The 27,175-nt window shown below is 46.9% G+C and overlaps 1 protein-coding gene across 6 annotated transcripts in view; it reads left to right on the top strand.

The window, feature by feature from the left end:
• raw (NDT-like domain-containg protein raw) overlaps positions 1 to 27,175 on the top strand; it is a 923,024-nt gene that overhangs the window by 797,060 nt on the left and 98,789 nt on the right. The window contains exon 1 of one of the 6 annotated variants that reach the window (XM_071657216.1): positions 25,295 to 25,319. The exons of 4 other annotated variants lie outside the window; for them this stretch is intronic. In XM_071657216.1, coding sequence (XP_071513317.1) covers positions 25,310 to 25,319 — 10 coding nt within the window. In that variant the 5' untranslated portion in view covers positions 25,295 to 25,309. Of the gene's footprint in view, positions 1 to 25,294; positions 25,320 to 26,799; positions 27,082 to 27,175 lie in introns of those variants that run through there. One more of the 6 variants, XM_071657219.1, reaches the window with a different exon arrangement.

Here is a 27,175-nt window from a genome sequence, read left to right as displayed (position 1 = left end):
ATCAGTGCCATTTATTAACTATATATATATATATATATTTTTTCTTTCTTTCTTTCAAACTATTCGCCATTTCCCGCATTAGCGAGGTAGCGTTAAGAACAGAGGACTAGGCCTTTGAGGGAATACCCTCACCTGGCCCAATTCTCTGTTCCTTCTTTTGGAAAAAAAAAAAAAAAAAAGTAACGCCAGGAACAGACGAAGAAAAGCTCCATTCGCTTACCTCCATTTTCGAGCTGTCGTGTGTAATGCACCGAAACCACTGCCCTTCATCCACAACCAGGCTCCACACACCTTTCCATGGTTTACCCCCGGCCGCTTCATCACATGTCCTGGTTCAGTCCATTGACACCACGTCGACCCCTGTATAGTACATCGGTCCAATTCACTCTGTCCCGTGCACTCCTGTTTTATCGACCAGTCCCTTGGGGAGGATGAACAGTTGGTTAACTGTGGACTACTTGCCGCGACCAGGATTCGAACTGATGCTGACTCGACCTCTTGTGGCCCGTAAATGCGTCATGGTCAGCAACGCTAACCGCTGCACCACGGAGTTCCATTCATACAGAGGTTTACCAGTGGATCATAAGTTTCTTGTTCCCTGTTATGATAGATATGAATAAAATATTTGTCCAGACTTATCTTGAATATAATGGTTGTTCTTGTAACAATAACATGTGGGTTTATTGTCATGTTTTATAACTCTCCCGCTGACGAAAACATTGGTTACGTATGCGTTATATTTCCTTCGATTCAGCTTCCTAAGCGTTATTTATGACCAGTGTTTGTGTGTGTGTGTGTGTGTGTTTCTAACATGCAGAAACTGTTGTGAGTAATATATCGTTGAAATTGTGTCCTATTATGTAAATATCTCACATCTCTTGAAGTCTCCTGTTTTTTTCTGTATTCTTTTGAGAAAATGATGAAAGATTCTCTCTATTTCTGAATAAAATTTTTGTTTCTGAGTGATGGAGGGAGTCTTTGTTGTTCTTTACTTGTTTTTCTTTATTGTTTTGTGGGACGACCCGTCGCCTCACCCTCCAGTCTTGACTCGCGAGCGAGGTCATTGGGACGACAGATTGCAAGGGATGTTGACGACGAGTCTCGTGATGCATCTCTCCAGCATCATGAGAGCTTGGTTCTCCCTCATCCCCTCAAGGTCAGACAGAGGTCGGTAACCAGTACTTCATACCTCGGCTGGCAATGACTGGCAGTGTTATTGTAGATACATACGTCTCCTGCCACACCTTCCCCCCCAACTACCCTAGCATGCCTGGAGTCTGTGCTACAACTCTTCTCTCTTCGTTTCCCAACCTCCCCCCAGATGTAGTGGGAGATTGAGACAACTCGTGCCAGTGTCTCCCATCCTCATACGCTGTATCAGATCAGCGTCCCTGGGTTCATGAAGATTTTCAGCATTACAGAACTGGAGTACAAATAAGAATGTATATTTCTTTGAAAGGAAGTCACCATTCATAGTATTTTTTTTTTTTCTTTACAAATGTACTAAATTTTTCTCAGTTTTGGCAGATGATTCCGAGTAATCCAAGTCTCGACATCCCGTCAAAAGACTAGAATCGGAACACTCTCTCTCTCTCTCTCTCTCTCTCTCTCTCTCTCTCTCTCTCTCTCTCTCTCTCTCTCTCTCTCTCTCTCTCTCTCTCTCTCAGTTGTTATGACGCCGTGGACATTTTCTGACGTAATTCCTTTAATAAGCGGGTGTGTATAGCTTCGTCCAGCACCAGAAATCACTGCAAATTCCCTCGTATATTTTGTTAAGGCGGCAATTACCATGGCGTCATGCAGAAGGCATTATCACACCTAAATTTAGATTTACTGTCACCAGTTCACAGGCCGTCTCAAAATCCCGAACCCACGTGCAGAATCCTCTATTAAACTTTAAGTTCAGCACATGTTCTCAAGTTTTATGTCATGAACTGGCATGCATGCACACAACCACGAAATCGGAGTGTATGTATGATAGTTCATGTTACACCATTTGAACATCTGCCAAGCTAAAGGTAGGCATTGGTTGCTGCTGCCTATGAAACCAGAGTTTTGGGAGATGGTTTATATTCCGTCGTGGCGTATATTACGCAATCAAGATATTTTTTGGTTACGCAACAGCGTGGTGAGGCATCGTCTACAAACACCCCCCTAAACCATCCTCATCACCGTGGACTATGATTATCCCATTATTTTTGGGGTAATTATCCTTTTAGGAGCTCGTTAGTGTCTCCAGGATTAATTAAAGTAACCTTCAGTCATATTGTCCCGTCCCTTTTTTGTCACACACTCGGAAACGCACTCGCTCCACTCACGCACTCACACACTCGTACAATGAACTGCCACTGAACACCACGTTGCCAGGGTGTGAGCTGTCGCTATACTAGAACAAAGAACGAGGCAAATGTGATTTCATACCAGATGTTTCGTGCCGCTTACACTTTTTTTCTTCTGCGTACTTAGCAGCTTGCATGTGGATATGTTGTGTCCTCCCTCCCTCCAGGGTCGAGATGGTGGTGGTGTGTTATGAATGATGGGTGTCGTGGGCACAATGTCTTTGTCTGGCTAAGAAGACCTCAAGAGTAATAGATGTCACAGTGACCGACAAGCCCGCGAGCCAAGCTAGTAATCCAGCCTCATTAACTTCCATGCTGGTAACAAGAGGGATTCTGTGTAGAAAACTTCGCTAAATTTTAAGCGCAGTTGTACACATGAGTTATGATCTTGTCGCTATAATGAGCAGAAACTTGAGTTACTGTGTTTTGTTGTCACGATACTGAGTAGAACTTGAGGAATAGGTTCCCTCTCATTTGAATACTTTAGCTACGGCTTTGAACATTTTGAGGTTGAAGTAAACGAGGGGGTTTTACGGGGTTGGAGTTTAAAAAGTCTGTTGGCCATTAGGTCCTCCAAGAACAGGAATCAAGTGAGTGTGTCTCGTGGGCCCTCAAGATCTTGACAAACTTCCAGGCACCTGCAACCGGTTAGACCAGAAGTGAACCGGACATAGAGGAACTCTAGGCCACCTGGAACCTGGCACACCAACAGTGAGCTGAACTTAGGGGAGCTCCAGGGTACCTGGAACCTGATAAACCAGCACTGAACTGAACATGCAGCCGCTGGACACAGCAGACGATGATGACCACAGGCGACCCAACTTGCCCTAGAGGAACTCTTGATCCCCCTGGAGCCTGACAGACCAGCAGTTAACTAGAACTGTTGGAATTCTTGGCTGCCTGGAATCTGACAGACCAGCAGTTAACTGGTACTAGAGGAACTCTTGACCGTCTGAGGAAGAAACGGGCACCGAGAACTTCAAGAGAATCCTGAGTTTCCAGAAACAGTCCTTGACTGTCACTCAGGATGCAAGGAACTAGTAATCGTCTGGAACCCATAGAACAATCAACAGGAACTTTTGGAACTAGCAGTCGCCCGTAACTTGAAGCGGTGATGACTAGAAACACTAGGAACTAGCAGACATCTGGAACCGGTGACGTCGGTAAGAACTTAGAATACTAACTGGCACTGTGAGCTTGGGTAAGTAGAGGTAACCAGGATTTACGTAAGCATGGAAGAGGCATCTGGAACGCAAAGACCCGGTGTTCGTGTGGACGTTGAGGAACAAATAACCTCTGGAACTGTCGGCTTCTTCGAATCCCAGAGGAACAAGTGGCGACGAGGGCCTCCAGGAACTTTAATCAGTCGAAAATTTAGACCTCCTGGAATCGTGAGAGATCAGTGGTTGAGAATATTTTCCCGGGAAAGCGTAAACGTTTTGAAGAACTTTATGTTACGGTTGCCACAAAGACCGAAGCACGTGAGAAATTAATGACCTTCGAGCACCCTCTTTGCTGGAGAAACGAGCGAGTGTAAATACCTACATAAGAAATACGTGGTCCTCGAGAATTTAAGAAATTAGTAGTCATAAAGTCCCTCGGAAACCCGATGAAAAGGAGGCCTTTATCACTGCCAGGACTTAGTGGCTGCCAGCAACTAAAAGACGCACTTCTTTAATGTATTTACGAGTATTTAACTTATAGAAATGAAGCTCATCTTAGGCTATGTACACTTGACGATGATTGTCCACTTAGGTGTTGTCGCCATGCATGAACTGCCCTCCGCTGACGCTGCACTGCCATGCAGTTGAAGTGAGGAGCCCAGAGTTGACTCTACCTCAGCTGTGACGCTCATGGTCCCATGGTTAGCTCAAGAGACCTCTGGGATGTTGCATAGCTACTTGATGACGCTTGAAATGCCCAGGAAGACACTAAAGGTTCATGGGATGATATTTTGATGCATCCAAGATGATGCATGGACGATATAGGTTCATGAGCGACATTAAATGACGCATGTTGGCGCGTTAACGAAGCATCAGGGCCGTGGGGAGAGAGAGAAAGCAGACGGCCCAGGGTGGTCATTAGGATAGACGGTGGATCTTGGAGGCGGTCCCTCCTTGAGTAATGCATGGGGACCAGAGGTTAAGCTAAATGGCACAGTAACGTGTTTGAGGACGACATGGTGACGACGCTAGGAGACCAGAGGGGTGTACGTGTGTGTGTGTGAGTGTGGAGATCCTAGGGGAAGTGGGAGGGTACGTGAGATGATACGAGGCATGATGTCATGCCGAAGCCTCATTAGGGCTCAGCCGTCCGTGACGGCGTTGCATCACCCTAGGCCCGGAGGTACTCACGCCTCGCCCCGAACCTTGTACTCAACGCTGCTGAGGCCTTTGGGGAGGTCAACGCGGTGCAGGCTTCTGACGTTCGCGGGCTTCGTTGAGTATACCTCGCTTCGTTTTCTTCATTCTAGGCTTCCACGAGTGTTGCTTCAGCCGATACTGAGCGAATCTGTAGAGGTTTTCGACTCAGTACCGGAATTTGTCTGAATGGGTAGAGGGCTACTCACCTGGCTTTCATTGTCCAGTGTGCAGGTTTCTTTGTGCACTCTCACCCCTGAGGCTGACATCTTCCATAAAGCTTCCCTTCTTGTCTGTACGCTGGACGTTTCCCCGGCCATTCACAACAGAGGTCCCAAGTGTCGTTTCTTGAGGTATCATCACCACCTCGCATGAAGTGGAGTCATGGGCTGACCCTTGTGTGGAGGACTGAACGTCCATTGCCACTGTTAACGTCATGTAATACTTCGAAGGCTCCTACGTCTACCTGGCACACCTCGTAGACTTATCATCATCATGACTGGTGATGTATTTATTTACTTTTCCTCTACTTTATGTCCGTCTTCTCTTGACATATATTTAAGTGTGGATGCTTTGTTTTCCACTCGTGTGAGAAGATAGCGTGCGCAGGTATCACGTTACCCTCAGAATTACCCCACAGCCCACGTCTTAGCCATTACCCCTCGTGGTGTTTTGCCTCGCACGTCTTCCACTGTGAGGGTTTTGTTCGACTCCTCCTTGCCCGTGGCTCGCCGTAGATCCAGTTGCAAAGTCAAGAGGAATGTTCTCTTTTTTTCTCATCTTCAGATATACTGGTTGTTTATGTCATGTTGTTTATCGTGTTGTGTCTCGTCCCATGTTGTTGTTTGTTTGTTTCCACTCTGGTGCTGAACTGAACATAGTCTGGAACATTTTGTTCTGTTGTCTTCCAGAGAAGAACGATTCGTGACTCACCATAGACCAGTATTTTGTACCATCTGTATTTACCTTTCGTCTTACACTCGTGAATGATCTGTTGCAGATGTTTTTCCATCATTATGAACTCTGAAATCTGTTCACGTTACTCCTCGTTGATCTCTTAGTGTTCAACGTTCATGTATACATTATAATGAACTTTTCCTTCTGTTGTTCTTCGTCCTCGTTGATCTGTTATTGTTCAACGTTCATGTTTAGATCATAATAAACTTTCCATTTCATCTGTTAATATGTTCGATTATCAGTTTTCTTTCTTCTAATTTAGAATTCCCCTTGAGTGGGATATGTACAAATATGATTTCCCACTCTGATTTTTTTTTTTTCGTTAATTTCTGATAAACATTTCCGTTCATTATGTCCAGTTTGATATGTAACGGTTATTGTATTGTATCTGTTGATTATTCACGTCTCTCTCCCGTCCTCTCGGTGAGCACGAAGGACAAGTCTAGGCTAGCAGCCTAGACTTGTCCTCATATATATATATATATATATATATATATATATATATATATATATATATATATATATATATATATATATATATATATATTGATGAATGGTAAGTTATAAACATGAATAAATGTAGGAGTTACCGGACTCCTCCTGCATGGATTGGAGAGTCACCTTTAGTGAGGTTTTATCGTCGTCAGGCGAAGTTCACACTCTAAAAAGAGTCCAACATATCCCTGCTACTGATTGTGGTTCAGCCTTGAAGGTGCAAGAAGTCTGTAAAGGGATCTTGGGATTTGTAATGGGACGCACCGGAAGTGTCTTCCTAAGAATATGTCGTAGTTTTTCTGGTGGCGAATTTTGGTACATAACCTGTTTAAAAGATAAATATGTTATATTGGATTTAAAGTGTTCAAAAAGTTTAAAAAGTTTCAGTAAAGTATTATAAAGTAGGAATTTTATCGAACATATGCACTATGTCATCATAATTTTATTCCTTACTTGTATGTAAATCTTAATCACTATGTATGTGTGTGTGTGTGTGTGTGTGTGTGTGTGTGATCTACGTATTTATTTGCCTTGGAGTGTGTAAGATATTATGGAGTGATGAAGTAAATTTGTCCTTGACGTAAACTTTATATTAGATTTTCGTCTTAGAATTTGTAGTATGTAGGAGTAGCATACGACGGGGTTGTAACTCTAGGAAGGAAAAAAAAAACATGTGGTTGTTGTTTACACTGGATGATTTTGTGTTGATGGGGTTTACCCATGTGTGTGTGTGTGTGTGTGTGTGTGTGGTGAGGCCACACCTCCAGTGGGCCGTGATGTCATGGTTGATATCATGGGTGACATAAGCTAACTCCCCCCCATCCAGCCAGCGGGGCGTTTGGTCGGAACTCTTAATACCCGAGGACCAAAATTTACACCTTCGAGGACTCCGCTTGCCTGGACATATATATAGCTCTTTCCTCGCAGCTGTGTCTCTCCCTCCACATTGATGTGCCCTGCGGCGGGTGGTGCGTGAGAGAGGTCGACTGTGTTTCATTTCACTGTTAGTTTTCGGAATTAAGCACAGCATGTTTGATATATATATATATATATATATATATATATATATATATATATATATATATACCATTTTTATATGTCGTGTTTCGTTAGTAGATGTGTGTTTGTTTATATAGTATTGTGTTGTTATTTGGTTTTGTATCTGTTGTTAATGTGGGTCGTGTTATTGTGTTGTTGGTTGTCATGTTGTTGGTCCTGCTGGCTGGCTCCTTGGTGGTGTATTTAATGCCTTGCCATGGTGTCATGCTGGCCAGGAGACAACACTATGTTTCATTGTTTGCCCGTATCATGAAAGATGCTGCCATCCGTGCTCTCTCTCTCTCTCTCTCTCTCTCTCTCTCTCTCTCTCTCTCTCTCTCTCTCTCTCTCTCTCTCTCTCTCTCTCTCTCAGAAAACTTGTCTCGGGCACAAACGGCAGGGTCCGTCTCCCTCCAGCAGATTTTCTCGTGTATGTACATATTTTCCTCCCTCCAGATCTTGCTATTCGAGTATTTCATATTCCAGGAATGATGCCTTCGTCCTATTATGTGGTGGTGTTCCTCATCTCCTCCAGTGTCTCGTTTTTATCTCGCTTTTCAGCAGATGTTCTTTTACATCAGTGATTCATCCAACGCTCAGGAGTACGTAAGATATGTAGATATTTTTTTTTATACTTGTTCGTGTGTTTGTGTGTGTGTGTGTGTGTGTGTGTGTGTGTGTGTGCTTCACGAAGCAGTTGTAGCTGTAACTTCCCATATCAATTATAGTTTTCTTTTTTCTCTAAAGCCGTTAATTTCTTTCGATTCTCTTTCGAGAAGCGTCTGTATTAAGTCTCCCTCCGGAGTGAGCTGTAGATAATGATGGTCCAGCTGTCATGGGAACATCATCAGGGGAAAGTCAAGGTGGCACGTAATCGGTTTTGTATTGAGCAGAATCACGACACAAAGGTAGCGCTGGGGTTGGCCAGCGGGGAGTGTGAGGGAACGTGACGAGTTGTGGCTTCGTGAAAAAAAAATTAACTCCATCAGTCAGTTTGAAGTTTTGGTCTCTGTTTGGTAGGTGAAGACATTAAGGGTACGATCCCGTCTGATATTGGTCGTATGACACACGAGTCGGGAGAACCATTGGAGTGTGTAGACGCGTGTTACTTCAAAGGTATCCGGGTTATTTTGAATCGACTGTACCATCTTCCGTCTTGGTAGGCTGGTCCCATGATCAGTTCTCGGGTAGAGACTCGTGTGCACATTGATGGAGATGTTGAGGGACGCGCGTCTGGTGAGGATGGAGGTGGAGGTGGTAGTGCTTGGGCCTCCAGTGTACTTGATGATGTAGAGAAATTTACAACCTTCCTCTCCTCTTCACACGACGTAGATTTACTGGGGCCGCCGGAGAGGGTTGTGGTTCCAGTTGAGTTTGTTGGTAAGTTCATATCTCTCATGGTCTTGAAGTAGACCATATGTTTTGAGTTATGGTAAGGGGTAGTCTGGTGTTGGGTAGGATGATACTGAGTTGTATCCTTTGGCCTGTCCTGTAAGCAGAGGACATCTGGTTACAACAGCAGATCTCGTGTGTTGTTCTTTAGAATGTTGTAAGTATGACTACAAGTTGTAGCGATGTACCTCAGGAGGAGAGGTTAATCAGGTTGTTTACTGTCGTGTTGGAGGATCCGTGGTGGAGGAGGTTCTGTCTCAGACGTTGGGTCCCGTCAACAGATAAGTCCCAGTTTGTGGATGTCTTATAACCATGGTGGAGGATGACTGTGATGACGCAGGTCTTGTATCTCTGAACACGTTCAGTCGCGAAAATCAAAGCCGCGTCCAGGATCAGTTGGCTGTGGATTGCCACTGCTTTATCTTATTGATCGTATGTGTAATAATGTCTTGGTTCTCATGGCTCGCAGACATCCCCTGGCTGTTCATAGACACGTTTTAGAATTTCTGTGTTGTGTACTGTGGGTGGGGTTGGTGTCCACTGTAGGTGGTGTGTGGTAGGATGGTACCTGGTTATCTGGTCTTCCCCCTGGGTCGTTGTGGTTGGGTTGGAATTTTTGTGGGAAGTGGACGAGGCAGGTTGTGATGATGTGATCGGACCTGCGGCTTTACACTGATGGATGTGAATGTCTTCATGTAATTGCTGGAATATTTAAGTTTTGTGAATGTAACAAGGGCTACTCTTCTCTCTCTCTCTCTCTCTCTCTCTCTCTCTCTCTCTCTCTCTCTCTCTCTGATGACAAGTTCGGGTCCTGTGCAGTTGTGTTCTCCACATTTTCCGTACGTTGGTGCACCCTGGTTGTGTGATGTTTATGATGACCGCATCTCGGGTTTGTCTTGAGTTGTGGGTTATTTACAAAGATTTATTTATTTTGATGTGTAATACCCATTTTGTTTTTCTTTTTCATTAATATCTTCTGTTTGTTTTTTGCCATCATTATTATAGTTTACACGTACCTCACTATGTACAAAACCATTTCCACATCGCATTCCAAGTTATTAGATTTATTAGACCAAGTTGTTGACACCGGTGTTTGGGAGTAATTAAAGTCAACTACCTGACGTCTTTGTGGCGATGAGCCACGCTCGTGGCGACACTCTGTAATATGTTTACTCGCTCTTGGCAACACTGTGCCGTGAAATTGTCCTTTCTGTTATCACGTATGTGGCGGGGTTAAAGGTCAGCTACCAGTGTGATTTGTCTTCGTGTGTGACCCCAGAGCCAGAGAGAGAAGTATGTAGGTTTTTATGGGGCGGTGGTTTGGGTGTTGGGGTCAGTAGTTTACTGTGATGTGGATGTTGTTGTTATTGTTCAGTGTGTGTGTGTGTGTGTGTGTGTGTGTGTGTAATGACCTGTTTGAGCTGTACGAATGGTGAGTTCAGTCCTCGTTTGGCTCCACTTTGTGAGAGTGTGTTAAAACCTATTTTTGACGGTATGTGGAGGGGCGTTGTACACTAGCTGGGTCTTGTGTCTTGCATGTGTTATGACTTCATATGTAATCACTCATTTGTACTGTACGTGGAGGGAGTTTTGCACCCCTGGGGCTCCATCTTGTTGAACATTCTCTATTCTCGTACGACCTTTTAAACCTGTGTGTTGTCCGCATTTATCACATTTGTGCTCAGGTTATCCCATTCATCCACCATTCAAACCATAAATGTTCTTTTTTACATATTTCCAACAAGTTTCTTGTTTAATTTCTATGTTATCTCATGTGGTTGTTTTACCCCAACATCCTTCGAAGAACTGTTCAGTGTTTACGTCATCAATCTGGTTTAAAAAACCTTCATTGTTGTGATCAGGTCACCCCTTACTCTTTTCTTCATGGTGGGCAGATTCAAGGCTTCTAGCCTTCCCCTGTAACTCAGATCTCTTCAGTCTGGTACCAACATGTCTTTCTTCCCCTCCTCTGGACCTTATGTATTACTTCCTTGTGTGTCTCCAGTTGCGGTGACCAAATATGAGAAGACTGTTCTAGATTTGGTGTGATGTATGGTGAACAACTTGCCGAATATTACCTCATCCATGTACTTGAAAGATATTCTGATATTTGCCAGCAGACGGTGTATATATTTTACTGTTCTCCTAAAAAGTTAGATTAAGGCGACAGGTTAGGGACGATTTCAGCTTCCAAGGTCTTCCCACACATGAAATCATGCGCCTCATTTCATGCTAGATATTATATTAAGGTCGTCTTCCACTGCGCGCGCGCGCGTGTGTGTGTGTGTGTGTGTGTGTGTGTGTGTGTGTGTGTGTGTGTGTGTGTATAGGCGCCATGATGGATAGATGGCGTGGGGGAAGACTAGCGAGGCCGTGGGAGAGGAAGAGGGGGAAGCTGTTGGAGGCAGTTGGCCATGGCTGAGAGAAGATGAGATCGGTGGATCCTGGAGAAGTGGTAGATGTAAGGCAGGAGGGGGATGAGTGGGGACCAGTAAGGCTGGAGGGGGATGAGTGGGGACCAGTAAGGCAGGAGGGGGATGAGTGGGGACCAGTAAGGCTGGAGGGGGATGAGTGGGGACCAGTAAGGCAGGAGGGGGATGAGTGGGGACCAGTAAGGCAGGAGGGGGATGAGAGGGGACCAGTAAGACAGGAGGGGGATGAGTGGGGACCAGTAAGGCAGGAGGGGGATGAGTGGGGACCAGTAAGGCTGGAGGGGGATGAGTGGGGACCAGTAAGGCAGGAGGGGGATGAGTGGGGACCAGTAAGGCAGGAGGGGGATGAGAGGGGACCAGTAAGGCAGGAGGAGTGAGGGGATGAGAGGTGTTCAGCAAGGGAGTGTCAGCTGGTTATGTGAGGTGTTCACGTGTCGTGAGGAAGAGGAGGTTAATGCACGCCTCATCACCCGTCGATCATGAGTGGCGGTGTGGATATCATGCAGACCCCGCATGAGAGGGGTCGTCACCACCCTGGAAACGCTCCAAACCCGAGGCCTTCCCCGTGTTGACGCTCTGTACAGGGACGCTCAGAGATGGTGGAGACCCTGGTGGTGTAGAGAGCCGTAAGGACACAGAAAAAGTGGGTGTACATGTAAATAGCAATTAAGGGAGATTAGGCGAATTTGAGTTTTGGAGCGATTTTTTTTTCGGGTGGTGTGTGTGTGTGTGTGTGTGTGTGTGTGTGTTGATGGTACGTAGGGGTGATGCTGCTCTGCGCCTGAACAGATTGAGGGGGAATGCGCAGTCACGTTGCCCTATGCACAAGGATAGCCGACCTTGCACTCAATATGGGGTGACGGGAGACGACAGGTGTCGCTGGCTGGAGTGTGTGTGTACCTTAGGCAGGTCGTGTTACGTGCACTGTACGACGGCAGCTGGGTGCGAGGGAGGGAGGACCGGGGAATGAACCACACACAGACGGGAGGACCAGGGAATGTAACACTTGTGCTTCCACTGTTCTTAGTTGATATATAAACACCTGGAAAGTCTATAACGGTAGCCTTTGTCTTGCTAAATATGTACATAGAACACACACACTCACACACACACATGTACAAAGTACCAGAACACGCCAAGGTCACAGTTCAGGACAGGTACCGTTCAGCTGAATCTTTGTGTGTGTGTGTGTGTGTGTGTGTGTGTGCGTTAGCGTGCTCGTATCTCTGTATGTTTATGTTCTGTTACTGTTGTCTCTATGTGTTCTTTATGTTGTGTGTGTGTTTACATGTATATGTTTGGGTAGATGTAAGTGTGTGTGTGTGTGTGTGGAGAGAGAGAGAGAGAGAGAGAGAGAGAGAGAGAGAGAGAGAGAGAGAGAGAGAGAGAGAGAGAGAGCGGGTCAGATAGCCCAGTAACGAGACATCAGAAGGCAGTTGTCCGCATTAACTCACGCACCAGTTAATAAAGTCAGGGACCCACGACACATTAACCCTCACATGTTTCTGTTATCACAGATTTATGGACGACCTAAGATAAACACAGGTCGTGGCGGGCTACTCCAACAGGCGGGTGGCAGTCGAAACTCGAACCCACGAACGAACCAGTAGTCTCGATTCTGTTAACGAACCGCCAGTCGTGAACAAGCTTACGAACCAGTAGTCTCTTGCCTGTTAAGGAAACAGTAGTAGTATCGAGCCTTTTAACGAACCAGCAACCTCGGAGCCTCTTAATGAACCAGCAGGCTTTTAGGACTAGACTAGACAGCCGGCTGACGAAGCAGCAACCAATTCAAATCAGCAAATGAACCAACGAATCAGAATTCGCAAACGAACGAGCTAAGTTGAACCTTTGTGCTTCTGTATACGTTAAACCACTTGCCCTTGAAGCCATTCTTCTGGTATGTGGCCTTTGAATGTTGATTTTTTTTTCTGGTTGAGAATTATGAGTTTGAAAATGATAGTGATCCTTTTAATGTTGATGTGGTTAAAGTGATGGCTTGTATATGCTTGTTTGAACATTTGGGTGTCTTGTGCGTGCTCACCTCAATACCCAAATTGGCCTGTGAATGTTTGTATGAATATCTGGATAGCAAGTGAGTGTTTTGAATCATCTGGTAGCTTGGGAGTGTGGACATGAACTCCCAAGTGTGATTCATTCAGACATCATCATTGTTCTTTAAGATGGGGTCGTTTGCAGACGACCACGACGACGCTTCGTGTGTCAAGCCATTGTGCACGAGTCTGCACTACCATTGTTCCGGATGTACGACCCGTCTTAATACCCCTGGGTGTGATGGCGTGGCTTGCGCCATTGCCCCTGAAAGGTCAGATCGCAGACCAAGACGTCATATGAAAGGTTCCCCATCACTTGGCGACATCCGTCTGTCCTCCTCCTCGTCCTCGTCTCCTTAACTCTTCACATTTCAGTCTTGTCCTCGTCAGATTACTGAGCCACGCTGGGCGGGAATGACGTATGGGTGGTCCCGGATCAGAATTGTATTCGTTGGTTCAGATCGCCGAGCACTGTGGTCGCCGTGAGCGAGCGTCATGGATTGCGCCTTCCGTGGTTTTTGGATTCGTTTTGGCTCTTGAGTTGTGTTCAGCGTGCGTCTCAGGGTCGTCCCGCATGAGACGTGGTTTGTTGACGTCGGGGTTTACCGAACGACGCAGGACACGGAGGGAGGCGGGGGGGAGATCATTGCTATAGGGGTAATGATAAGGAGATGCTGGTGTTGGTTGAGACGAGATGGGGTATGACCATCACATAAAACCCTCCTTATTGACGTAATGGGTCCGTATGGCCTGACCACAGCACGTGTTTGTTCTTGACAAAGTTGTAGGTCTTCGTGTACATGGTTGTAGGTCTTCGTGTAGATGCTTGTAGGTCTTCGTGTACATGGTTGTAGGTCTTCATGTTTACTGTTCGTAAGTGGTCCCAGTGCCCCTCACGACACCGTCATGTACTAGGCGTTAAAGTATCATGTGTTATGTGTGTGTGTGTGTGTGTGTGTGTTTACATGACGAGGCCAGAGTCACTGGGACTACCCATGTTCACATAACAGAATTTTTGTATGTCTGGAGTTGGTATTATTACCGAGGTTGACACACTCATGGTTGTGAGCGCTTAGCTCCTTGATGTAAGACGTGTTTCATGACGGTCACCTGAGGGTCAGGTCAGAGTCGACGCCTTCCTGCCCTTGGATCATAACAGTCCTGTTCAAGAGGTTAATATCTCATGATTTTCTCCAGTAATGTTAAGGATGATGCTGTGGGTAACATGACTTACACAGTGGTAACGATGCCAACTATATTTCTTTATAAGAGTAAATGTTTCCGATGATTAACCTGGTATGGAACCTTATGTGACAACTTGATGATGTCCAACTGGCACAGCAAACTATCTTTACATAAAGTTTGTATTGGTAGTTGTTTGTTTATCACTGTAGTGCTTTGATGTGCATCATTTTGACTCAGTGTTGTATATTGCTCGTGATGTTACACTTCTGCGTAATCTTGTGTGTCTCTTTACCATCAGTCCCTCAGCTTGTCATACACGTAACTACATGACTTGCTCATAACAGCTGTTGATCTTTGTATGGTATAGCTTGGGTCACAGGTAGTTTAGGTGGCCATTGTGGACATATTGTATGGTTAGATTCCACAGTACATACGTTCCGTAGTTTGCGAAACATAACGTTTGAATTTGAATCATCTTCGAACGAAAAATTACGTAAGGATTCGTCCTTTTTTTTTCATCATTTTATAATTGTACTCCAAAGTTGGGTGATGATGTGCATGAAGAGCAAGAGTGTGGCTGGTCTATACCCAGGCATGGTGAGGTCTGCGAGTGTGTTGTTGCCCGGCAGAGTGTGCGCCCAAGTTGGTCATAACTAAATCTGGTGGTTGGGTCAGCTGGTCTTTTCGAGGGATCACCACAGAACGAATATCACGTGTGGTGGCGGCGGTGGCTCTCGTTGCAATACTAAGTGTTGGTCACGACTAATTTTGGTGGGTGGGTCAGCATGTCACGTGGACGTTTTGCTAGATGGAGGCCTCATTATATATATATATATATATATATATATATATATATATATATATATATATATATATATATATATATATGAGCACAATCTTTGGATGTGATGACCCCTGTTATTGACCAAGTAAGGGTCATGTCAGGAGGCCCGGGTCATCATCGCACGTCTAAGGGTCGCGCCGACGCGTCGTGCTCGAGATTCGCGTTAGAGAAATGCACCGTCTTGCTCAAGGATTACACCATCGTCGTCCTTCGGGTTAGCGTCATGGTGCTGAGGGGGTCGTACCGTCATGCTCATGTGATTATTAAAGTTTGGTGGAGAGTGACACCGGCAGGGCCTGGGCTGGCACCATGGTCTTGCCTAGTGCTGGCCAGCTGCCTCGCAGCTAAAGCTGGAGCCTGGGTCATGGGGAGGCCTGTGCGGTAGGTAGTACTACCTGACCCTACCAGGAGTGTCACGCCCTCCCGACGGATCAGGGACCACACACACAAGGAGGGTCTGCTGGCACTACTCGGCCCTTCCAGGAGTGCCATGCCCTTAACGGAAGATTAGATGTCACTTTATCTGGAATTCATATGAGGGTGTGTGACGACGCTGCCCTCTACAGAACCTTTGTTAAGAAATGATGGCGCCTTGACATTTTCTCACCTTTGTTGTACAGATTCATGACTCTCTTTCATCTTTGTTATGTGATTGCTTAATAAGACATTTTTAGCCTTTGTTAAACAGCTGCCAGGTACGTGGTAATCGCTCTGCTATGTTGATAATCGCCTGTTTATTGCCTGCTGTTTCACTTTTGTTAGATTGTCTGTCGTGTGGCATCAGATCTCCGCCCTCTTTTTCACATGTGTCACCGTCGTGGTGTTACTCCTATGTTGATATCTGGCAGCAGTAATCTTGATATTACTTCCTCGAATCTTTGTTAAGAACAGGTCAGCATCGTGGTGTTACTTGACGTGTCCCTGACCTTGGCTAACAACCCCAAAGGTACTTCTTCACCTCCGCAAAGTATCATCATATTTCGTATGATTAGCTTTTTTTTCTTTTCTTTTATGTTGGAGGCTTCAGTCACGGACAGAGGTCCACATCAAGGCCAAGCCTTAATGGAAATATAGAGAGAATATGAAACTGAAAAAGAAGAGACAAGGGTAAGTCTTTACGATTTCTGGAGGAACTGGAAAAAAAACCTGTCTTTTAAAATGTGCCAGGTTACAGTTATTGGGAAAGATATGAGATGGTAGAGTGTTCCAAAGCTTCGAGGTGCAGGGAAAGAAACGGTTATCAAAACGGCCCACCCTTGAGTTGCCAACGGCCACACGGTAATCACGTGACGCAGCAGCTTGCCGAGTGTCTTCTGGTCTAGCTAGTGGTGGGGGCAAACAAGCAGCCAGCTCTCGGGAGCAAAAACCAAAGTAATACCTATAGAAGAGAGAAAGTGAGCAAAGTAAACCTTAAGTTCGTACCAAAATTTCAGATTCATCATCTCAGAACCTGCGGAATCTCCCTCTCTTACTTTCCTGCGGGAAAAATTCAGTAAATCTCAGGTGTTAGAAAATTTCTTGTCTTGATTTACAAAGTCTCTAAGAAACCTCAGACCAGGCCTTGAGTTACTGTATATTATTCCGAAATGTTTGATGATACCCAGGAGGAACTGTGCAAGTTGAGCAAATTATGTAGATATAATACAGAATGAACTCATGTAACGTGATGGTCAGCGACTGTACCTGTGAATCTCGGGGACCTGTGTTCGAACCTCGGATCGAGTAGCCGGCTCACAGCGAATTCCAGGTTTTCATCCTTCCCTCCTGGGGTTGGTTGATGATACCTGGCGTCAGCTAGGGGATGTACGCACGGATACACGGGCTCGAGGTGTTACCGGGCTCCCCCTGCTTGAGGCGAAAAGTGGAATGTCGTCTTTGGCGAGGCTGTATCATCGTCTTTCGTCGAAACAAGAGTACAATCTTGTCAGAGAGCTCGCTTCAGAGGAGTCCATCCTGACCCTGCTACTGAATGTAGCGCAGCGTTGGAGCTACAGAAGTTCCTGAAAAAAAAAAAAAAGAGGTCCTGGGATGATTATGATAATAATGTAGGGGCTTAATACTCATTCTGACCCCAGCTCCAGGCACCTTCCCCCTCCCAGAACTGAAGATAAAGTAGAAGGATCAGAAAGAGAATTAGCTAATTTGCATATATCTATGTAAACAGAAAATCGTGATAACTTGGGATACGTCTTGAGGTAACATGACCTGAAGAACAGTCATTCGAGGAAATACGTCTCGTTGATAACAGGTAGGAAAGAACTCGTACAGATTTACGCGCGGTGGATCATTTTTTGTGAGGGGTTTCCCTGAAGTGTTAACTTAACCTGGGGCGTGTGGGTGTCGGTGCTGACCAACCAGGGGGAGAGATGGAGGCCTGGGTGGGCCTCCCCAGCACATTCTCCCCCACCCCTCCACGTTAGCGGGAGGTTGGGCTGGTGAGGTGGAAGGTGAGGGTGGCTGTTTGAGGTTTGAGTTAGGGTCGAGGGAAAGAGGAGACACTTTTGGGTGGGTTTGGTTTGTGCTTGCGGTTGGGGAGGGGAGGAGATTAAGGTTGGAGGTTGTGAGTTGTGAGTTAGTGAGCGAAGAAGGAAAAAGTGAGGCGTGAGGTCGGTTGTGAGGAAAAGTTTGTTCGTGAGGAGTGAGTTGGAGGTGCGTATTGAGAGAAAAATGAGGTTTGAAAGCAAGGCTTTGAAGTGAGAGCTGGGATAGAGACGGATGTGAGGGACGGCGTGCTGAGTGTAGCACGAGTGGTCGGGAGGAGGCCCAGGTGGTGAACGTGTGTCGTGCCTCACGTGAAAAATGGCGGCATAAGGTGAAGGCTGGACAGATGATGAGGGGGTTTCTCCCTCCCTTCCCAGGGAAGCCACGGAGGACCTCCTAGGTCTGCAGGAGGAGGAGGAGGAAGAGACTCAAAGGGGTCGACCATGGGCGCCGCCCCTCGAGTAAGAGTTACGGCCGGCCTACTCCAGGCGATTCAAGGATGCACACACTACCCAGCAGGTACTCTGGAGGCACGTAGGGCGACCGTGGGCGCCTCACAGGTCCCTGCTGCCTCGCCGATCTCGACGCCTTAATTACACGTCTGCCGCCATATTCCCCGAACCCAGGGACCAGCCGGGCTAGGGGCTGCAGCAGCCACAACCGGAGGCTGGAGGCACATGGATAGGGGACGGGAGAAGCGGTTATGGGTTGTACACCAAGGAGAAAGGTGGAGTGAGGTGTAAGTAGGGGTTTGTCAGTGAGTGAGTGTAGATTAAGGGTGCCAGGAGGGAAGGAAGTGTAGATGGAGAGTGTCAGGAGGGGAAGAAGGGTGTGAGTAGAGGAGGGAGTTCAGAGAGGTGTAGAGATGGAGCATAATCGAGAGTGCAGAGACTGGGGTCATCTGGAAGTAGGATGGAAGACGATGAGGTTGCATTTTTGTGCACGATGTCGACCGTTGAACACGATACTGGCCTTTGACCTGACCCTTAGGTCAGCAGAGGCTGGGTCATCATGCTTAGGTGTTCGGTGGTCGTGTTCGAGGAGTTCGCCACCCGTCCGTCCAGCTAACCTCACGGTGAGGACGACTCTTCCTTGAATGGTGAACACAGACATTTCCGCAGAACATTTATATTCAAATTTCATAGAAAAGATTTTTTTTCTCTCTTCATACGATGTAAACCATTTCAGGAAGATGATGATTATTTTAGGTTCAGTGTTAGGAAGGTCTCACGCTTACACTGTGATATATTTTGTTCCAGAGAGTATGACATAAAGGCTTATATATATATATATATATATATATATATATATATATATATATATATATATATATATATATATTACTTTGGAAGACTACATTTAATAGATCAAGCGATACGTAATGAGATTCGGAATCTCTCTCTCTCTCTCTCTCTCTCTCTCTCTCTCTCTCTGGATTCGCTCATAATGTTATGAGTGGCAACGCACGGAATGAGGACGTGTTAGAGGGTCGTACCGTCGTGCTGGAGGGTCGTACCGTCCAGCGCGACGCCTTCAGACACCAGCTGTGTCACAGATTTGCACAATACAAACGCAGCAGAATTTTCTTTCCCATTATCAATACGAGAAGACGGGACATATCGCTAATGACAGGAGATGCTGGTAACATCACCATAGCAGTGTAGAGTGTTAAGCCTACATCTTTAGAACAGGAATATCGTCCATCAGCTCGGGAAGACGAAGCATTGTCATGAACATAGGGGGAGGGAGGGGTGGGAGGATGAAGTAAAAAGAAAAAAAAAAAAAGATATGCCTTTGTCTTGGTCATAGGAGATCCTGGCTTTGTGTTGGTAATCCAAGACGTGTGTTGGCAGTGCAAAAAGTTGTCTATCCTGGAAATGCGACCCCTCTGCCTCATGGCTGGGCCGTGGGTCTGTTTTAGTAACATCAAACATCTTGTAATTGCAACTTTCTTTTTTTCCTAGTGTTTTTGGTGACTCCAGTCGTCGGCGGATTAGAATGTTTTCCCGATTGGAAAATGTTGTGTCTTTGTTCATTATACGTCCCCATGATTGGAAAGGGTCGTCTCTTTATTGATTATACGGAACATTCCCGTGATTGGAAGGGGTGCCTCAACATTGCCATGATTGGAAGGGATGCCTCAACATTCCCATGATTGGAAGGGGTGCCTCAACATTCCCATGATTGGAAGGGATGCCTCAACATTGCCATGATTGGAAGGGATGCCTCAACATTCCCATGATTGGAAGGGGTGCCTCAACATTGCCATGATTGGCAGGGATGCCTCAACATTCCCATGATTGGAAGGGATGCCTCAACATTCCCATGATTGGAAGGGATGCCTCAACATTCCCATGATTGGAAGGGATGCCTCAACATTGCCATGATTGGAAGGGATGCCTCAACATTCCCATGATTGGAAGGGGTGCCTCAACATTCCCATGATTGGCAGGGATGCCTCAACATTCCCATGATTGGAAGGGATGCCTCAACATTCCCATGATTGGAAGGGATGCCTCAACATTGCCATGATTGGAAGGGATGCCTCAACATTCCCATGATTGGAAGGGGTGCCTCAACATTGCCATGATTGGAACATTACTATATCCTTGGTAGTGTTCAGCGCCTTCTCAATATCTTTTAAGACACAAGATTATTTATGCACAGGTCACCTGTACCTCCGCTTACGTAACACGTCAGCCCTTGAGGAGGAAGATGTGTGATCCTCAGACACGACACTTCGTTCGAGTGTTACCCATTGTGAAAAATTAGGAGGAGGGAATTAACGTCTTCACATGTACTTACTTAGGACAACGTCATCTGGAGAATAACAACGCTTCATGGCAGATACGGAAGCATATATATATATATATATATATATATATATATATATATATATATATATATATATATATATATATATATAAAACTTGGTGGAATGTGTCGCTACCTGCCGTGTTGTGAGCCAGTGGCAGAGGACCGTTTTCTGTGGTCGCCATAACCCAGGTGAGGCTGCAGGTGTGGGTGTAATTGCACTGTAACTTGACCACCTCGACGGTACAACTCTCTGACTACAGTGTTGAGATCCTGGAGCACGAATGGCACGACCCTTGACCACGACGACAGGTCAGTCAGAGGCCCAGGACATCACATGACCCGAGGGTCGGACCGTCGTACTCAGACGATCGTAACTTCGAAGTGCTGAATAATGATTGGCATCGTTGGCTCGTGTTTTGTTCGGCCGTGGGAGTTCGAACCTGTGCATGTAAGCCGTGCTGCACGCACCTTCAGTATGGCTGTGAAGTATGGGTGTATAACAGAATATAACCTCAGGTATTACGCCGAGTATGACCGACCCCCTTTTAAGCATGTCCCAGAACAGACCTGGGTCACACCTGTTCTGCGAGCGACGAACATTGATTGATAGGAAGAACAAATGTTCTGGCGAGGTGCAGCTGCTGCTGGAACAAGTAGAACAGATGTGCCTCAGGCACTGCTGTACACCTGTACATAGACTACTGTCAGTGGTTTTGCTTACCACCTTCATTCTTCCCTGATTCCTTCTTTCCTTCTCGTCGTCTTCCTCTCTCCCTCTCTTCCTTCTTTCCTTCCTTCCTTCTCGTCGTCTTCTTTCCCTCTCCCTTTCTTCCTTCCTGCCTCCCTTCTCGTCGTCTTCACTCCCTCTCCCTCTCCTCCTTCACTCGGTATATTATAGGAACCTCCCCAGTGATGCATGTGGCCACCCGCTGACCCTTCTCTGCCTCATGGGCAGGTTATGGGGGCCGCCGCCTCCTGACATAATAAACCATCTCAGACCACCCCCGTCCTCTCTCTCTCTCTCTCTCTCTCTCTCTCTCTCTCTCTCTCTCTCTCTCTCTCTCTCTCTCTCCCCGTTGGTGCCCACTCCCTCCACCCTCCCTAACCGGCTGGGGGCGGCAGGTGAGGGCGGTGGTGGGCGGCGGGTCGTCACATGAGAGCTACCACCACTGGCATGAGGGTGGAGGGTGATGAGGGGATGGGTAACTAGAGACAGCAGGATCACATTATGGTGGTCGTCCGTCCCCCTCTCGTGCATACAACTCCCTCACTACATAGGACAAAACAACATCTCGTCAGTGGTAACTTTCACAGACGTACGTACGGACACACACGAGTTTGCACAGTGGTGAGCGTTGCGCCTTAGTCTAACGGGCCAGGGTTCGTGTCCCTGACAGGGCAGCTGGCTCGCAGCTGACCCAGCTGGTAATCCTTCCACTGTGGACTGGTCGAGGAACGGGTACCTGCTCTGAGATGTGTATGTCTATGTATACATTATGCATAAGACATGATACCTATGTATGAACACACACACACTGGGCGTTCTGTTCCTCATGTCTGTTCTAGAAACTGTTCATCGTCTGTTTCCCTACGTGAGGGTGCATTACGCGCGGCTAACAACTGTATGCAAATGAGGATGCATATCCGTAACCTTATGTCTTGGTGTGGATATACGACAGGTGCATACATACATAACCTGAATATTGGGTGTGTTTATCACTGGAGCGAATGATGCAGTTGGTGTGTGCCATCATCATCATTTATCAGCTGCATCATCACCACCACCACCACCACCATCATCACCATCATTCTCATCACCACCATCATCACCATCATCATCATCACCACAATCATCACCATCATCATCATCACCACCATCATCACCATCATCATCATCACCACAATCATCACCATCATCATCATCACCACCATCATCACCATCATCATCATCACCACCATCATCACCATCATCATCATCAGCAGGAGTGGTGTTGTTTCGCCGGTCACGAGATGAGTAAGTCTGGCGATGATCACGCGAGGGTAGGCATGTGGGGGATGCGCACTCTGCCGCCCGCTACTCACTCTCTCTCTCTCTCTCTCTCTCTCTCTCTCTCTCTCTCTCTCTCTCTCTCTCTCTCCCAGGTGGTAGGTAGCCACCGACCAGAGAGGAGTAATCGGGAAGGGTTAGTGGTGGCCGCCATCCCAGGGTGAGCCTTCACTTCAGTGGCCGTCAAGTGTCACTCCGTTGACCCAGGCTGGCTGTCTTTTCTTTCTTTCTGCCTCACACCCACATGTGTGGCGCCTGCTGGCACATAACACGGAACTCGCACAACTCGTTCTTCGCAGCCTTAGGTTATTCTGTGGTGAGCACTACGCGCTAGCCTTACCTTTTGGCCGAATCTCGCCGTAATTACTTGTGATTACTCTCTCCCAAAATCTACGAACCAGTGTCAGTCTGGTTATGGTTGGCTTAAGGTCGACCTTTTGACCTCCAGTGCCATCTAGTATCTACTCGTGCAAAGTACCACTCAGTAGTACTTCACGCAGTACCTTCATGTAGTGCCACCTCCACGTACCGCATCGAGTAGGTCACGTGAGTCTGGCCAGGGTGCTGCACACGTGTGAGTAGGTAGAGTAGGTCACGTGGGTCTGGTCAGGATGTTGCACACGTGTGAGTAGGTAGAGTAGGTCACGTGGGTCTGGTCAGGATGTTGCACACGTGTGAGTAGGTAGAGTAGGTCACGTGAGTCTGGCTAGGGTGCTGGGTGCTGGTCACACGTGAGTAGGTAGAGTTGGTCACGTGAGTCTGGCAACGAGGCAGTAATGACGTCACCAGTGATCACGTGGGGAGTGGCTGTTTTGAGGCCGGGTATGGTAACTTTGTGTGGGAGGCAGAAGGGTATGGGGAGTGTGGGTGGAGGTGTCGAGGGGTGTTTGATAAACGTGTGTACATGGTGCTGGAAGGGTTGTTTGGTTGTGTCATAGAACGAGGCGTCTGTGTGTCAAGTGTTGTGGGTTTTAAGGGCATTGGTTGTATGGTAGATGTCAGAGGGGGGGAGGGTGTTCTGATGTGAAGGGGGTGTATGACCGGGGTGTAGGTGTCGTAGGAAGGCCTTATGACGTTGTAGGAGGAAGGAAAGGGTAAGGTGTGTGTGTGTGCATCGTGGGGAAGGAATGGGTTGTGTGTGTGGTGGGGTATGTATGGGGAGGTTGATGCGAGAGGTTATGGCACGGAGGACTGGCGCTGTGTAAGGGAAAAAAGAGAAAGTTTTGCCTGAAGGTGATGTACGCATCTGGGTGAGGCTCTGTGGTTGGAAGGGAGGTGGAGGATGAAGTGGATGTTATTGCTCGTGTCACCGGTGGATGGATGGAGCGTCCCTGGGAAGCTGCGGATCTGATGGGCTTTAAGTGGCATTCTCTGAAGTAGACGAAGGGTATGTGGTAGACTAGGAAGTAAGGTAGTATGTAGTTGTGGCTTAGGCGACCTCCTGAGGTCTAACCAGTTATATGGAGTGTAATCGTTTTTTTTTAAGGGGGGTAAACTGTAGGGTATTTTGAGTTGATATTGGAGGTAGACCTTTGGAAGGAGAGGGAAGAGGAAGGGTGTGGGCAGGCAGGTTGAAGTGTGGAGGTGGGAGAGCGGTGTATGTGTACATGTCATGGTGCCACAAGGTGTGTGAAGTGTCTTGGGAATGAGAATGAGGCAGACGGATCTGTGTTTACCTCCGTCCTGGCCACTATAAAGGAGGCTATCCTCTTGACGCGATATCTCGTATGTGACACTGATGATGATGATGATGATGAATGATAACAACTGCGAACAGTGTCTGAAAATAATGTGCAACAGTGAACGGGGGAAGGGAGGATCGTAAAAATGGGAGTTGCGAGACATTCTCTTCTTAATGCAAAGATGGAGACCAGTGGATAGGGTTACATATTACTCATGTTCACGTAAGTTGAAATGCGGCTGTTCTTTTAACGGCCTTCACGAACTCGGGTAAGGTCGAAGAGGCCGCGGTGTCAGACTTTAACTTGGGGACGAAGGATCTCAGTTGGCAGAATGTGACGGTGGCGGGGTGTTGTCCGGTACCTTCTTGTCGAACTGTCAGTGAGGTCCAGGTGGCAGCTTGAGAGAGTCCGGACGACCAGTTGTGTTGAGCTGTCCTTGATAAGGCGGCATAAGAGGTAACAAGGATGTTCTTGCATACCATTTTCTACAACTTTTTTGTAGTAGCCTCTGTTGTGGGTAAATAAGTAGACTTCAAGTTTAGAGATAAACACTGTGTCTGTCTGTCTGTGATTACTGCCTACTGTACAGTATGGGTGGAGGGAGTTTTACTCTAGTGGGACATTTTTTTCTTTTTTAACATTCTCTACTATCATGCATCTTCTTACATTTATGTATGCTCTCTGCATCAACCATGCCTTCAATTAGAGTGCGTGTGTGTGTGTGTGTGTGTGTGTGTGTGTGTGTGTGTATGTGTGGACGTGCGTTGGTATGAGTAACCGTGTATGCGGGCCAAAAGCGTTGGCAGGAATGCGCACACGCGATGCCCGAGCCTTACCAGGACAGTTGGATGGATGATGTAAGGACGGGGGGGGTGGAGGAAACCTTGAACCACTCCGACTGGTTAACTTGTTTTCATGCCTTATAAAACAAGTGTTGATTGTCCGTGGTAGTGCGCGGGGGAGATATTCCCCCGAGCCTCCATGCTAACTATATTTGTCAATATATACAATGAATAAACACGTTACTTGGAAGATGTAAGCTCGTGAGTCTTGTATCTTCTTTACTAATGTCTTGGATGAATGTCTTATTAAAGATAAAGGCACCTTCATTTATCAGGTGTGTATTTATTAATCATTATTTCTACTCTTTGCAGGTAAATATGAATGACGGGAAATGTAACACATCATGTTGGTCGGTGAGTACTACAATGTCTGTCTGTCTGCTAAGTTTATCGAAAGATGCACCAAGTATATGTAGGATTATGTTGCCGACGTGTGCCCAGCCATATCAATCATAATGAGGAGCAACAGCTTATGTGTCAGGTGTGGTCGCCTGGCTTGAGTCTTGCCTCACCATACACTCAACCTTGAGTCTGTGTGGGACCACATATTATTCTTTTTTTTCTTTTTTTCACTTCGATACCATCAGCGTCATGTCTATGTATGGCTGTATCGTACATCGTCGTGGTTGTGGGTATCTGGACGCTCTCAAAAGCGCCTTGGGACGTGAGTATTTTTTGAACTGGAGTGAATTTTTGAGCAAGTGGTTCGTTCGGCAAGGCTGCAGGCTCGGGAGCGCGGAGCTATACATTGCCCGGCGTTTGACGAATGGTGGCGGACCCCATGTAATACCGTACCCTACTCTCTCTCTCGTCTCGCCTTATCATTCTGCATTGTTTTTTCTTTGACGCTCGTGTTGGCAAGAGTTTCATTTACGTTAGTGTATAAGTGTACGAATTAGCAACTCCGTGAGTTCGACGGTACGGTCTTAGAGCACGATGGCGCACGACCGTACCGCACGGAGTGACGATAACCAATTGACTTGCCTCCAAAGGATCCGATGGTACGCCTGGCCATTTTATAAAACTTGTTCAGCTGTGCTGAGAGGCTGCTCGTCGTCGTGATCAAGGGTTGTACCGTCGTGCTTCAGGGGTTAAGGTAAAAAGAATCAATAGAAAAAACTTGCAGCATCGATGGAAGTATAAGTTGCCAAGTAGCGTTTTGACAGTTATTGTTTATACAGTGTTAGCTGGAGCGGAGAGGGCGTCCTGGTGTGTAGGCCGGTGATTGAAGAGGTAAACAGTGACATATGCCTCCAGCAGCTGCTCTGCTGGCGATAGTACACATGCGCGCCACACTATTGACCTTTCAACACGAGGCAGGCAAGGTGAACCGCGCAGGTGATACAGTTGCCGCATGTCGCCACTATAACTTCCATTTTTCACTTACGAGAAATAGGATAGCGGGGAAATTTGGATACTAATGCCCCACCTTCGCGTGTTATGAGTCGTGTGGTATTCTCAAGTTGCAGTTTGGGCGTGGGGGACGAAATGGGAGTAAGAGGAGCGCCACGACAGACGCACCGCCGTCGCTCATTGGCTGACAGCGACGTAATATGCGCGTGGTTGGCCACCACTGACGCCATGCCATCTCTCATTGGCTGGAGATGATGTCATTGGTTATTTCTCTCTTCCGTGGCCGTGTTCATATTGTTGTTTTCCTGTTTGCCCGTCGCGAGGTGTGTAAAAGTTTTCATCGCAATTAGGAAATCAGCTGTGAGCTTAAGCACATGTGTTTCTTTCCTGAGTGTGTATACCAATGAGTTTGACAAGTGTGTGTCATGGGTGATATGGGGTGGGTGTGTTGGCCTGTTTGGTGAGGTTGGGGAGGGCAGTGAGTGCGTGTTATGGTGGAGGAAGTTCATGTATCTGCCTCCCCTTCTCCCGCACCGCCAGCAGCAGCAGCAGCAGGCCTGTGTGGGTTGGGGAGGTGTTTGGGTGCTCCTCGCCTGGCACACTCCGCCCATACAGAGAGGCGCCGGCATAACAAGCCAGCAAACATCGCTTATGTTCTGAAGCCGACCAAAGTGTTGTCAGTAGTGGGAGGTGCGTGCGTGCGTGCGTGTGTACCTGGGGAGGTTATGGTTGCTGCGGACTGGTCTTATCTCTTATCTCAAGGGTGAGTATCACAAACGGGAGGGAGGAACTGGGCCAGTATGGAAGATAAGACTTAAAGTTTATCGCATGATATGTGGTGATGTGTGGGCTTTGAG

This window comes from Panulirus ornatus, chromosome 64, assembly GCF_036320965.1.
Source record: "Panulirus ornatus isolate Po-2019 chromosome 64, ASM3632096v1, whole genome shotgun sequence".
Taxonomy (NCBI): Eukaryota; Metazoa; Arthropoda; class Malacostraca; order Decapoda; family Palinuridae; genus Panulirus; species Panulirus ornatus.
The sequence above is the reverse complement of the archived record's forward strand: the minus strand, read 5'-3'. Positions and strand labels throughout refer to the sequence as shown.